At 39.9% G+C, this 13,806-nt stretch overlaps 1 protein-coding gene and 1 long non-coding RNA gene across 8 annotated transcripts in view; one reads left to right on the top strand and one right to left on the bottom strand.

Moving 5' to 3' along the window:
* Nucleotides 1–13,806, top strand: part of FRMD4B (FERM domain containing 4B) — a 365,011-nt gene that overhangs the window by 337,014 nt on the left and 14,191 nt on the right. For all 7 annotated transcript variants that reach the window (XM_058288632.1, XM_058288631.1, XM_058288629.1 and 4 more), the window contains 6 exons: nt 6,068–6,144; nt 7,959–8,097; nt 8,604–8,745; nt 9,998–10,131; nt 10,226–10,345; nt 11,502–11,730. In XM_058288632.1, coding sequence (XP_058144615.1) covers nt 6,068–6,144; nt 7,959–8,097; nt 8,604–8,745; nt 9,998–10,131; nt 10,226–10,345; nt 11,502–11,730 — 841 coding nt within the window. The remainder of the gene's footprint in view (nt 1–6,067; nt 6,145–7,958; nt 8,098–8,603; nt 8,746–9,997; nt 10,132–10,225; nt 10,346–11,501; nt 11,731–13,806) is intronic.
* Nucleotides 34–3,276, bottom strand: LOC131276152 (uncharacterized). The gene is made up of 3 exons (XR_009183630.2): nt 2,697–3,276; nt 1,547–1,642; nt 34–1,090 (listed from the first exon to the last, which is right to left on the bottom strand). It is a non-coding gene; the product is annotated as an uncharacterized lncRNA (long non-coding RNA).

Genomic DNA, 13,806 nt, shown 5'->3' with positions numbered 1-13,806 from the left:
ACTACATTTGCTCTTTCTCTCATATAATCTTTTTTTTAACAAATCAATTTTATTGATACATATTAATAAAGCATACAATTGATCCAAAGTGTACAATCAATGGTATTTGGTATAATCACATAGTTGTGCATTCTTCACTTCAATCATTACTAGAGCATTTTTATTATTTCAATAATAATAATTTTAAAAAATCATACAAGAAAATTCTTTACCTCTCAATCGGATCTAGACATTGGTTCCTAGAAATATTTCTGCTCTTGTCTGTCTTCTGTCTGATAACATTAAGAAACTGAATTCAGAGTCCTTCATAACAAAAGGTGTCATTGGAGTGGAGTGGGAAAAGTGGACATGGTGGCCGATATGGGTATGGGGAATGGCAGGAAGAGATGAGATGTGGAGGCACCTTTGGGACTTAGAGTTGCCCTGGATGGTGCTGCAGGGGCAATCACCGGACATTGTAAATCCTCCCAGGGCCCACTGGATGGAATGGGGGAGAGTATGGGCCATGATGTGGACCATTGACCATGAGGTGCAGAGATGCCCAGAGATGTACTTACCAAATGCAATGGATGTGTCATGATGATGGGAGTGAGTGTTGCTGGGGGGGGAGTGGTGGGGTGAGGGTGGTGGGGTTGAATGGGACCTCATATTGTTTTTTTAATGTAATATTTTTACAAAATCAATTAAAAAAATTAAAAAAAAGAGTCCTTCATAACAAATATCATCAGCTTTATCATTTACTGATTGTTTATTCTGAGCTAGGCACCATCCTAAGTGTTTCACAGACATAAACTTGTTAAACTCTTCCAGCAAGCATTGTTGATCCCATTTTACAGGTGAGGCAACTGAATCTCAGGAAGGTTAAGCAACTTGGCAAATACAACACAGCAACAAGTGGTGGAACCAGGATTCCAACCAAGGCAGTTTCACTGGGTTCACCTGATCCTTGTAACCCCGGCAAGGAGAGAGGGATCTCTTGATCAGTTGAGGGCAGTACCATGCGCATAGCAAGTCCTCAAGAAATAGCTGAGGAACGGATGTAGCTCAAGTGATTGAGTGCCTGCTTCCCATGTTCACTCCCCAGTACCTCCTAAGAACAAAACAAATGAGGAAAGCAGATTTGGCTCAACAGATAGGGCGTCCACCTACCATATGGGAGGTCTAGGGTTCAAACCCAGGGCCTCCTGATCCCTGTGGTGAGCTGGCCCATGCGCAGTGCTGATGTGCTTAAGGAGTGCCGTGCCATGCAGGGGTGACCCCCGTGTAGGGGAGCCCCACGCGCGAGGAGTGTGCCCCGTAAGGAGAGCCGCCCAGCGCAAAAGAAGTGCAGCCTGCCCAGGAATGGCGCTGCACACACAGAGAGCTGACACAGCAAGATGATACAACAAAAAAAAACACAGATTCCTGTGCCACTGACAAGAATACAAGCAGACACAGAAGAACACACAGCGAATGGACACAGAGAGCAGACAATTGGGCAGGGGGAGGGTGGGGAAGGGGAGAGAAATTAATAAAAATAATAATAAATCTTTAAAAAAAAACTAACATGGAAAAACCAACTCTTGTTGGGGAGTGGATGTAGCTCAGGGGTTGAGTGCCGGTGTCCCACATATGAGGTCCTGGGTTCAATCCTTGGCACCTCCTAAAAAAATTAAGAAGAAAAGATTAAATGACTCCAAAAGTTCCTCAAGTACACTATTTTCTAAAAGTCACTCTGCTCTTCCTTATCATCTCTTTTTCTAAAGTATGTCAGAGCTTCAGGTAGGTATTTAGGAACCTTTAGGAACCTTCATGATAATGGGCTGAGGATAGGAGCAAAGTGATTTCTTCTAGTTCTTTTAAGACTATAAGAGTGGGTGGGACCTAACTAAATATTAAGTATAGATTTAGGCAAAATGTCTTAAATTCTCAGCACACTCATTTCATTAAATAAAATGTAATAATATGTGGCAAATTATTCTAGAACCATTAACTTCCTTTATGTGTAAAGATGAAGGAAATTGACTCCGATTATATTTCACAAGTTCCTTTTCAAATAGGAATTGACTCTTCTGTGTTTTTTTGTGTGTGATTTTACACATTTTGACACTTTTTAACATGGGAGGATTAATGTCCTTAGGCTATGTCCTCCTCCTACTGTACTTTCTTGATGATTTCTTTGCTGATATCACAGTTTATATTCTTCTCTCTTATTTGCTTTTGTGATCTCAACATTAATCCCAGGTATTATCTCATCCATTGCTATCTATTTCCTTCTTTTGATAACAAAGTCACATCTAATCATTCTAGGTGAGTGAAGAAAAGAAATCTAGAAGTCCTATTTATCCATTTTTCCCCTTAAAATTTATGGTTGCTATCACCATAAATTATAAATTTGTGAGTGCCGAATAAACAACAATAAGTACTAATTAATGATAATATGCTTAGCCTTGTGATTATGCTTCTATTGAGTCACTTTAGAAACATTTCATTTTCATACTCTTTAACTCTTGCAAGGCAAATAAAACTTCTACGTTTTAAAAGGTCTCCTGGAGTGGCAATTTGCTTTTTGCAAAATAATTTTTTCTGTTTCAATATGAAAGTTGCATATTTATATGTGTATATATGCACATACATATATACTAGTCCTACAAAATAATCTTACCCCATATGGACACTAATACTCTTCAAATAATAAAAATGTGAAGCACACTTACCTTCTTCCTTCCTTTCTTTGATCATTGTGTTTGGTCCTCAAGTCCAGAATGTTTTCTTTGCAACCATTCTTCATCTTTTAGGTAGTTGAGATTATTCCTTATTATATGACAGGCTATTTCTCTAATGCGGAGGCACCGCCCAGCCAGGTCTATTTAATGGATATTTCTCTGACCACTTCTCCCTTTTCCTTCCATCAGTCTGAACTCTGTATGATTTTGACCGAAGGAGGTATCTTATTTAGCCTTTTTTGTTTTTTTAGATTTATTTTTTATGTATTTCTCTCCCCTTTTCCCTGTTGTCTGCTCTCTCTGTCCATCACTGTGTGTTCTTCTGCATCCGCTTGCATTATCCAACAGCACTGGGAAACTGTGTCTCTTTTTTGTTGTGTCATCTTACTACATCAGCTCTCCGTGTGTGCGGGAGCACTCCTGGGCGGGCTGCGCTTTTTTCACGCAGGGCGGCTCTCCTTGTGAGGTGCACTCCCCTACATGGGGGCACCCATGCATGACACGGCACTCCTTGCACTCTGCAGCACTGTGTGTGGACCAGCTTACCACGCGGGTCAAGAGGCCCTTGAGATTGAACCCTGGACCCTCCATATGATAGACGGATGCTCTATCCTTTGAGCCACGTCCGCTTCCCTTATTTAGCCTTTAAGAAAACACTGGCATATAGCAAAGGGGAAGGGAATGAATGTTGCTCGATCGTCAGCTGTGTCCAGGCACTGACCTAGGCACATGGTATGAGTGAGCATTTAATAACTGAATTCATTTCCCCTCAGCTCCACTGCCATTATCAGAGCTTCTTCCTGGCTCTGCAAGATCAAGAGTACCAAAATAATTTAAGAGCACCATAAAGAATGATTTCGGATATTTCAAAAGAAAAATTAGCCTATTTCAAGCTGCCAGCTAGATCATGTGCCAACTATTAGAAGTGTTTTCAATATGACAATACCTGCATCCCCACCTAAATTGACAATTGCTAATATTTTATCGTATTTGCTTCATCTTATTTTTATTAATGAAAGAAATAAAGCATTACTGGAAACATTTGAGTTTTCTGTATCACTTACTTTACCCATTCTACCCTCCCCACCCCACCCCAGAAGCAAACACCATCATGAATTAAGTTTGTGTCCTTCCAATTGACTTTTGTACTGTTACAGGCACATATATGAGATCAAATTTTGCATAAACTTTAAGATTTTGGGTGGGGAAATAGTCTTGCCTTCCACACTTAAAAACTCAGTCTCAGGCAGTGGGTGTAGCTCAGTGGTTTGAGCTTCCATATAAGAGGCTCAGGCTCCATCCAAAGAATCCCAGTCTCATTGCCATAACGTCTTTTGCAAACCCAGTTGCCATCTAATAATCTCAAATTCACTACCTAAAGCTGAAGTCTTTCACCTTTTCAGTAGGGTTTTTACTTACCAGGAGCATGTTTTGCTCTCGGCACAGGGACATGCTGATGGGAGTCAAAAGGGATAGTATTTCCCATTTGTAAGTGATAAGAGGGGGAGGTGGTGGCTTGTAGAGATCACATTTCAAGTCCAGCCCTGGTTTTTATGTGTGTGGGAATGGACGCAAAGGAAAACACAGCTGAGCGGCTTTGTAACTCTTCCTGTAGAACCTGTTCACTTCCAGGGTGAGTAAACCTGGGTAGAAATTTCTCCCTAAAACAGCCCGGGGTGAAATCTGTATCAGGACCCAAAGCAGCTCCCTCGGCAGAACAAACCACCCCAATCCAAACTGCGCTCCCTTTTAAAAGTGGGGCTCCTTTCTGGGCAGCGCCGCCGGTGAGAACTTGGCTCTGGCCTCCGCGGTCAGGGAAGGAGGAGAATCGGGGAGGTGCCACTAGATAAAAGTCGCTGATGTCAGTGGTGTGTCAGCCGTGGGAGGCTCGCTGTGTGAAACCCAGCTACACCTCAGTGTCTCAGGAAACTCGCTCCACTCGCGGGCGCAGCCGCCCGGGACGACAGCCCTCGGCTTCTCCCTCTCCTTCCTACCCCATTTCTGGAACTTCTGGATTAGAAAAGCAATGAAAGCCTCAAGTCCACGGACCTTTTAGGAGATCGGTATGTCGCTTTACGCCTGGCTAAGTCCGCTCTGAACCCAGGCGAACGCTGTAATCTCGAGAGGCCGGGGCTGCGCGCGGCGGGGGGCTGCGCTCTTGGGGAGGGCTGGCCACTTTACTCGGGGCCGGGGGGGTTCCGGGCCAACACTTTTGTTTCGGGGCGGCATGTGCACCGGAACCTTCCGTTCCATTCTCTTCCTTGACGTGAGGTTTACATGTTTGTGAGAAAGGCTTCGTTCCTGGACTTCAGGAAATGGTTTTGCTGATAGTGCATTGCAGAATTCTTAAACACTAACCCAACTGTTGAAAAATTATCACTGTTTTATATAATTTAAACACCCAGCCAAGGTCTGATAATGTAATGAAACTGCTGTGCTATTATTTCCTTAATCATCAGGCTGGCGGGGGAGGGGGATGGGGGGGGAAGGGGCACAAAAAAGAAGAATTCAACTATGAAGTCCAGATTGAAAGGACAAGTTGAGGCTCAGGCTACTGTAAGACCTAACATAAAGGATTGAAAAGGACTCCTTAAAATATAGCAAATCTTACTCAGTTCTGTGAAAAAGTAAGAAGTGCTACTTTTTACCAAATAACTTGGTTTTAAATGCATGTTGCTAATGAAGCCTATTGCTACCCCTGAGTACAGCCCTAGAATGTCAGCCGTGCACATGCAGAGGTCGGGTCCTGTGTACAAAGCCTAGAAGCTCCAACTCAGAAAAGGAGAGAGAGGGTGCTTCCAGCGTTTACCCCCACTCTTACCCCCAATTCCTGGCCATAGATTTCTGTGGCATTTAGGGGAACTATTGTAGGGGGAAAACTGGTATCACTGAGAATCATCTCTTCACGGGGTTCCATTTCACTTTCACTTTGCATTCTTTTGAAACTAAGCCTCTGATCTCTTTTTAAACATCCCTTTGAATATCTTTCCATTTAAATATGAAGCCAGTATCTCTGAGCTCAAGACCTGTGCTTACCGGAATCTGTGAAGATTTCCTCATTACCTCTTTTATTTAGTTGAGTCAGAGGTAACATAGCATGCATGCTCCCCCACAGGTGCCTAGTTTTATTGGGCAAGGAAGATTTATTGGTGAGGTGAAGTTTCATAGTTAAAGGTTCCTGTCAGAAGCAGGAATAAAATAGCTTGGGTTGTAAGAAGACAATCACATATTGTGTGCTTGAAATCTTACCAGGGCAGGCTTTCTTGGGAACAAAACTATTTGATTGTTAACTGACTTATAGGTGTAGTAAAAAACAAAAGTAATTAAAGTTCTGTGGCTTTTCTGTTTTCTTACCTTTTTAGTTATTCCAGTGGAAACAGCTGGAGAACTTATATTTCCGTGAGAAGAAATTTGCTGTTGAAGTTCATGATCCACGCAGGTGAGGGTCACAGACTTTTTTCTGTGCAGTCTTGGGCACATTATGAATATGTGTGCAAGTGTGCTTGTATGTTTTCATTTATCTTTGATATATATACCCAGTAGTGGAATTGTTGGGCCATGTGACAACTCTGTGTTTAACCTTGTGAGGAACTGCCAGATGGTTTTCCAAAGTGCCTGACCCATTTTATATTCCCATCAGCTGTGTGTGAGGGTTCCAATTTCTCCTCATCTTTACTAACACTTATTTTCCTTTTTCATTGCTGTTTTTCTATTTTTATTGTAGACATCCTAGTGGAAATGAAGTTGTATGTCCTTGTGATTTTGATTTGCATTTCTTTCATAACTAATGACACTGAGCATCTTTTCATGTGTTTTTTGGCCATTTGAACATATTCTTTAGTGAAATGGCTTATTCAGATTCATTGCACATTTTAAAATTTGGTGTCCATGATCACTTAAAGAAAAACCAATGGCTGAGTTATCAGTGTGAATTGAGGTCAGGATGTAGTTCCCCAAGTTCTAATTCAGTTTTCATTGGCTGCTTTTCAGTCCTAAGTATGCCTTTATGGGTGTTTGGAGATCAGAAGGACAAGAAGAGGTGGGAGGTAGGGGAAGATATGACACATGATAACTCAAAGAAATAAGCCAAATTCCAATAAAGAACCTCAGTGTCACTCTCTTCCCCCTACCCCATGGAATATCTACCTCTCTACCCCATCCTTTCTTGCTCTTCCTTTCTCTACCATCCCCCCCTCCCCCCCCCCGCCCCCATCCTTCCTCCCTCTTTCTGCCTCCCTCCTCTCACCCTCTCCTCTTTTCATCTGGTGCACAAGCAGCACTCTGGGCCTCTCTTGAACTTGGGTGTCTTCAGACAACGTCACTATGTCCATCTACTGATAACGTCAGAGCTTCCAAATCTACCTAGCTCTGAAATGCTCTTTCACCTTGAGAAAGGTGCTGATCCCACAGGTCTTGGATGCTTTGTAAAATAGTATCACATTTATTTCCTATAACTTGTGGTGATTATATATCATTATAGTTTTTAACTAAATGTTTTTAAGTACAGCCTCTGATTTGACTAATTCCTTATTTGCTTGATTTTGTGTGTATGTATTTTTATTTGTTTTGTTGTTGTTTTTGTTCTTTACTTCTTTTTTTTTTTTTTGAGGTACCAGGCTCTGGGGATTGAACCTGGGACCTTATATGTGGTCCACTGAGTCGCATCAACTTCCCTGAGCTGGTTTTTTGTTTGTTGTTTTTTCAGGAGGCACTGGGAACCAAACCTGGGATTTCCCATGTGGGAGGCATGTGCTCTACTGCTTGAGCCACATCTGCTCATGTCTATTACTTTTTTTATTTTGTTTTTGTGTGTGTATTTTTATATGCTAACTTACACAGAAAGCTATTACCTTGGTTATGACTGATTTTCCCCCCTGAGATGGCTTCCTCATCTGTCTGCTCGTTTCTGCTCACTGTTTTGCTCGTTGTGTCTGTTCATTGTCTGCTCGTTTTCTGCTTGCTGTGTCTGTTCATTGCATCTGCTTGTCTTCTTTAAGAGTCACCAGTAACCAAACCCAGGACCTCCCATGTGGGAGGTGGGCGCCCAACTGCTTGAGCCACATCCACTCCCAGTTATGATTGATTTTTGTCAAAAAGGGGAAAATTAGAAACCCGGCTCCTGTCAACATAAGAGTGTATGTAGGGGAAAGAAAATAAAGAAGATGCTGCTTTGTTACAACTTTACTCACTAGTATATTTTGAGTTGTGCTGGTCCAGAGGCGAATAATTTGAGAGCTTTCCTTAATCTTTCAGGATTTCAGTGTCCAAAAGAACCTTTGGGCAAAGTGGCCTCTTTGTGCAAACCTGGTATGCAAACTCTTCTCTCATCAAGTCCATCTGGGTAATGGCAATTAGTCAGCATCAGTTTTACTTGGACCGGAAGCAAAGCAAAGTAAGTAATCAGAAGTGTTATTATGGGGACAGACCTCAAACCCTCATTTGCTTTCTGTTCAAAATATAAACTTTCCCAGAAAAGATGCAAACACTTAATAACATTTTACACTTTGAGAGAGAAATATATGTATTTTTTAGCTTGACTACCAAATGTTTGCATTTTTCTTCCTTTTAATAGATAACGCCAGTATGTAAGCTGATTTAAAAGTTGTAAGATTTGCCAACTTTTTGGCCCTGTATATGTATGTCCACTGGTGATATTGCTAGTGACATCTTAAAGCTAATGAATGACCCATACTATGAGAGAAAATCATCCATAGTTATTAAAAACATTTTAGCTGCAAAGCTTAAATCTTGTATTTTTCCTGAAGAGTGCCCCTTTGATATATAAAACTTCTAAAATGTCATCTTTGTTGACATATTTATTCTATAGTAACTATATTTTGTTAACTTAAACTGTTTTATTGAGTTAATTCCATTTCAATATTGTATACCTCTTATTAGGCAAAAATTCCTTCAGCCCGGAGTTTAGACGACATTGCCATGGATTTGACAGAGACAGGGACACCAAGGGTCTCTAAACTGGTGAGCCTGGAGGGAAAAAGTCAGTTCATCATGGCAAGTAATGGCAGTTTAATCTCCTCAGGTAATATTTTGGGGTTACAAAAACTGCAAACCATCTTTATCTTATTTACCACTTTTTTTAAAAAATCATAAAACACTTTTAGTGCATTTTTTAACCCATTATTTCAGGAATAAGTATATCACAGCCAACAGTATATAACAATTTTCAAGGGAATTCTAATATTAATTGTAAAAAAGCATGAATAAAGTTAAATTATGTATTATCAGGTTGTGTAAATAGCATTAGATACAAAGATAGTGAGTCAGTCCCTAGAGAAGCCTTGAAATGGCATTTATTCCATACCCCCCTCTACAAATTCCAGCAACTTCTAATCTTTATTCATTTTTTAAAATATTATTGTGGCAGCATATATGCAGCATAACATTTCCCATTTTAATTTTGCTATATGTACTTTTCAGTCATGTTAATTTTATTCACAATGTTGTGCCACCATCACCTCTATCCACTACCAAAACTCTTCCATCACTCCAAACAGAAACTGTACCCATTAACTATTAATCCCCATTTCCCACCCCACCCCAATCTTTATTTATTTGTTATAGTTTTTAGTTGTTAGTTTTTTTAGGAGGTCCTGGGACTTGAAACCAGGACCTCATACATGGGAAGCAGGTGCTCAACCGCTTGAGCTACATCAGCTCCCCCCAATCTTTTTTGTTTCAAATTTTATTTTTTATTCTTTCACTCAATCTTTATTTTTTGATACAGATAATTGTCTACTTCTCCATGTTATATAGTGTTAGGTAAGCATGTTTACAATAGGCTGTCCCTTCCCAAATATGAATTCTAGAATCTTTTATCACCAAGTATTGTAACTTCATTAAAGTGAATTTTCCCATCTAAATCCTATTGTCAAGTTGTGAATCTGGTGCATAATTTTCCTTTGCACAGAATATTCCTTTGCCTTGCTTGTTTTCTAAAAGGACATTCCAAACAACTATCTCAAGGAATATCTTACCTTCTCTCCTGCTTAGAAAAATGACTTTTTTCCTTGGGTGTGTCTGAAACATTAAGCATTTTATCATTGCTTCCAAAAAGACTAAGCCAAAATGCATAAGGGACACTTTATTACAAGGCTCTGATGCCCAGAAGCATGAGAAAATGTTCTCCAGCTTCCTTTTATTATGTTCAGAAACAAGGAGTAAAGAAATAAATTACCACTTAATAGCAGGTTTGGCTTAAAAATCCTTTGTCCTTTCAAAAGGAAGGAAACATGCCTTGTATAAACCTTCCCTGCCCCTCTCCAACCTCCCAGGTTCTCAAGACTCAGAGGTTAGTGAGGAGCAAAAGAGAGAGAAAATCCTTGAACTCAAGAAGAAGGAAAAGCTGCTGCAAGAAAAACTCCTGAAAAAAGTCGAAGAGCTGAAGAAGATTTGTTTGCGGGAAGCTGTGAGTGTCTTCCCCTTTTCTGGGTTCTTCAAATTGTGTTTGACAACTCAGGTCAATGTCAATGATCACCTCTCAATTCTGTTCTGTTTCACAGGAACTCACTGGCAAAATGCCAAAGGAGTATCCCCTGACTATAGGTGAGAAGCTTCCTCAGGTCAGAAGACGAGTAGGTACTGCGTTCAAATTAGATGACAACTTGCTGCCAAGTGAAGAGGTAGGAACCCAGCGCTTCTTAGGAGACAGCATTTCTTATGACACATAAGAGCCGTCACTAAAGTGTGGTTGACTTGTTTCTTTGGTTTTCAAGTCTGTTCATTTTTATCTTATCAACTGAAATAGATAGCTTAGACCAAAGTGAACTCTCTGTCATGCATACCCCAATTAAAACTGGTAATTATTTTCTTCTTTACTCCCCAAAATATGTAGAACATTGAGTGTACCCTGAGTATTTTTAAATTGAGAAATGGTACTGTAAGGATGAAGAATTCCAGCATTAGGCTCTGCCTCTTAAGATGAAGTAGCTTCAGCAAGTAGTTTAACCTCTCTAAAAGTCTCATTTCCCAAGCCTCAGTTTTCTCATCTGTATAATGGGGGTAATGAGAGCACATTCCTGTGAGGGAGGCAATAAGTGTTAAATGAGATAACACTGGTAAACCCCTCAGCTATAATGAAGTTAAAAGATTTGTTAGCCAATACAGGATCTACTTTTCATTTGCATTCTATCAGACAGTATGACCCGACCCATGTTTCTTTTAGAAATTTAGCCGCCTTGGCTTTAGAGACAGAAACTCCTTTCCTCAATAATAGAAGTACTATTCAGAGAGTGTTCACTGTGTACTTGGCTCCCAGCTAAGCAATGCACATACCTTATCTCATTTGATTGTTGCTGTACTTTTCTAAGGTAGGTATTATCTCCATTTTACAAATGAAAAAAGCAAGGCATTAAAAAATTAAGCAATGTGCCCAGGGCCACGCACATCCAAGAACCATGAAAAATAGGCATCGAATCCAAATTTGTCTGTCTCTGAATCTATGCTTATGAATATAACATCCTGCATTCATGAGTTGGGTTATGAATCCCTTAAAAAACAACCTGCACTCTACCAATTGAAAAAATGAAAGGCTTTTCCCTTCCTTGAAAAAGGAAAACATTTGGACTAATGAAAAATTCAACTGAGATTGGATGAAGAAGGTCTTGTTTTCTAGGCAAAGTGTGTGAGTAGAGTATGCTTGTGCAGTAAAACTTGGGGAGATTTTCATTCTCAAAGAATATCTGATTGAAGAATATACAAGAAATTTTATTATTTCAGTGCATGTAAGAGTGACTGTATATATCCATGAAAATATAACAGTATTATGAATACATGCAGGATCCTGCTTTGCAAGAACTGGAGAGCAATTTCCTAATACAGCAAAAGCTGGTTGAAGCTGCAAAAAAACTTGCCAATGAGCCAGACCTTTGTAAAACCGTGAAGAAAAAACGAAAGCAAGATTACACAGATGCAGTGAAAAAGCTTCAGGAGATTGAAAATGCAATAAATGAATACCGAATTAGATGTGGAAAGAAACCCAGCCAGAAAGCAACAGTTATTTTACCAGGTTAGTAATAAGTAAGATATTTTTGAGTTCTGCAGTCAGTACTCTTGATATATGTGGCATTTCCCAACCAGTTCATTTGGTGAGGGGTAGACAAAAAAGAACAGGATCAAAAGTCCATTTCTTTTAATAAAAGTGGTTTGGAATTTCAGATCTTTACAAGTATGTAAACTTGATTTTCAGTGACATTCTTACTATTGTAATACTACACTATTGTACTGCTTTAATTTTCAGGATGAAAGAGTTTGTACAGAAAGATTAGTTCACAATAAGACAAAGGTTCCATACCACTAACTGGCCTGTTATCATAACAAGAAATACATTTGTCAGTACAGGTTATTAAGGAAGCTGGGCCCTATCCAGTAGTTTCTGAAAGGTTTTTAATGCAGGAGAGCATGCATTGTCTTAAAGACCTAACCGTACACACTTAGAATTAGTGTCATTTATGGAGGCTATTTAAAGATATAGGCAAATGTTCGTGATATGTCAAATGCAGAAAAGCAAATACAATTTGTAGCCACAACATCCCAATTTTATATAAACAGGCACACACAAAGACTGACTGGAAAATATTTCAAAATATTAATAGTGACAGACTTTCGGGCGATTTCATTTTCTTAATACTCTTCTGTATTTTCCATATTCTCAACTGTATGAATGTTCCACTTTCATATTCAGGAAAGCAGTAAACTACGAAATTTCTTTTAGGTAGATTTCAAGTCCAGTTGACCTAACATAGCTATGAGCACTGTTTGCAGCCTTAATCATTGGTTGAAATATGAATATATTTCTTTGATTCCAAGGCATGCTTTTTTCCCACGTTTTAACATCTGTGAAATTAGGATACTTCTTATACCTGATGATATCTCACAATTATAATTGGCAATACTTTTTCTTTTTTCACTAGGACATAAAATATTTATACATCTTACTACCAGTGACATCTTAGATTTGATGAACTATGATAACTCGATTTAAAGTATTCTTGGATCTTGGGCATATGGTTTATAAAACAGAGATAAGGTTTTTGAAAAGTGAATGTACAGACATGAATCCAGAAACTACAGCTGGAGAATTCAGGGTGGCTTTGGCTCTAAATAAGGATCCAGTTGGTGTTGACAGTGGTTACATTCTGGACCTACAGAGATGGGTGATTAGCAGTGCACTTAACTTACATGGCCATTTGTTGTCGCCCCTTCATACCCAAACTGTGCAAGATTCAAGTGCTCTCTTATTCAGTGGCTGACATTTGGGCAGCAGATGGTGCAATGACTGGGCATATATTGGATAATTTTTTTTTTTTTAAGTGTGCCTGACAGCTGACTATACTGGCGCCTTGCCTTCAAGTTCCGCTGTATGTCTAATTAAGAGATAGTTCCCCCCCAGCTCTGATAGAGATGAACGTTTGAGATTGGGTGGATGGGAAGAGTGCCTTCATAATGGCTTTGATGCTTACATGGAGGTGTTCTGTTTGCCTGTAGCCTTGCCAATACCCTCGGCCATGAGTCTGGAATGATTTGCCAAAGCAGATCAACACAGCTGAAATGTCTCTTTTTGCTAATACATTATTTAACGTTTGCTGGGCACCAGTAAAGTTCAGGGCACATGGGCACTTCTAGCCAGCAGAGTTCTTCCACAGAATACTGTGTATGGGTAGTGAAAACAAGAGTAGAACTAATATTTATCGAGAATTTATCATGTGCCAGGAGCTGGGCTAAAGGCTTTACATGCATTATTTCACTTAATGCTCATCTTAGCCCTATGCCCTAGGCAACTGATATTTTTCCCCATTTTAGAGTTGAACTAGATGATGCTGAGAGAGATTAAATAGTTTGCCCAGGATCCCATAGCTAATACATGGCAAAACTGAGCCTGAACCTCAAGTCTAAATCAGTAGTTCTCAACCGGGTGCAATTTTGCCCTCCCAGGGAACATTTGAAAGGTCTTGAGATATTTTTTGTTGTTACAGTGGAGGAGATGGTGCTACTGGAGATCTCCCAATATCCAACAATGCACAGGACAGTCCCATCTCCCACAGCAGAGAATTACCCAGTCTAAAATGATGAGAAACCCTGGTCT

This window comes from Dasypus novemcinctus, chromosome 26 (genome assembly GCF_030445035.2).
Source record: "Dasypus novemcinctus isolate mDasNov1 chromosome 26, mDasNov1.1.hap2, whole genome shotgun sequence".
In the NCBI taxonomy this organism is placed as follows: Eukaryota; Metazoa; Chordata; class Mammalia; order Cingulata; family Dasypodidae; genus Dasypus; species Dasypus novemcinctus.
Note: the sequence above shows the minus strand (reverse complement) of the source record. Positions and strands in the feature narration are given on the sequence as shown.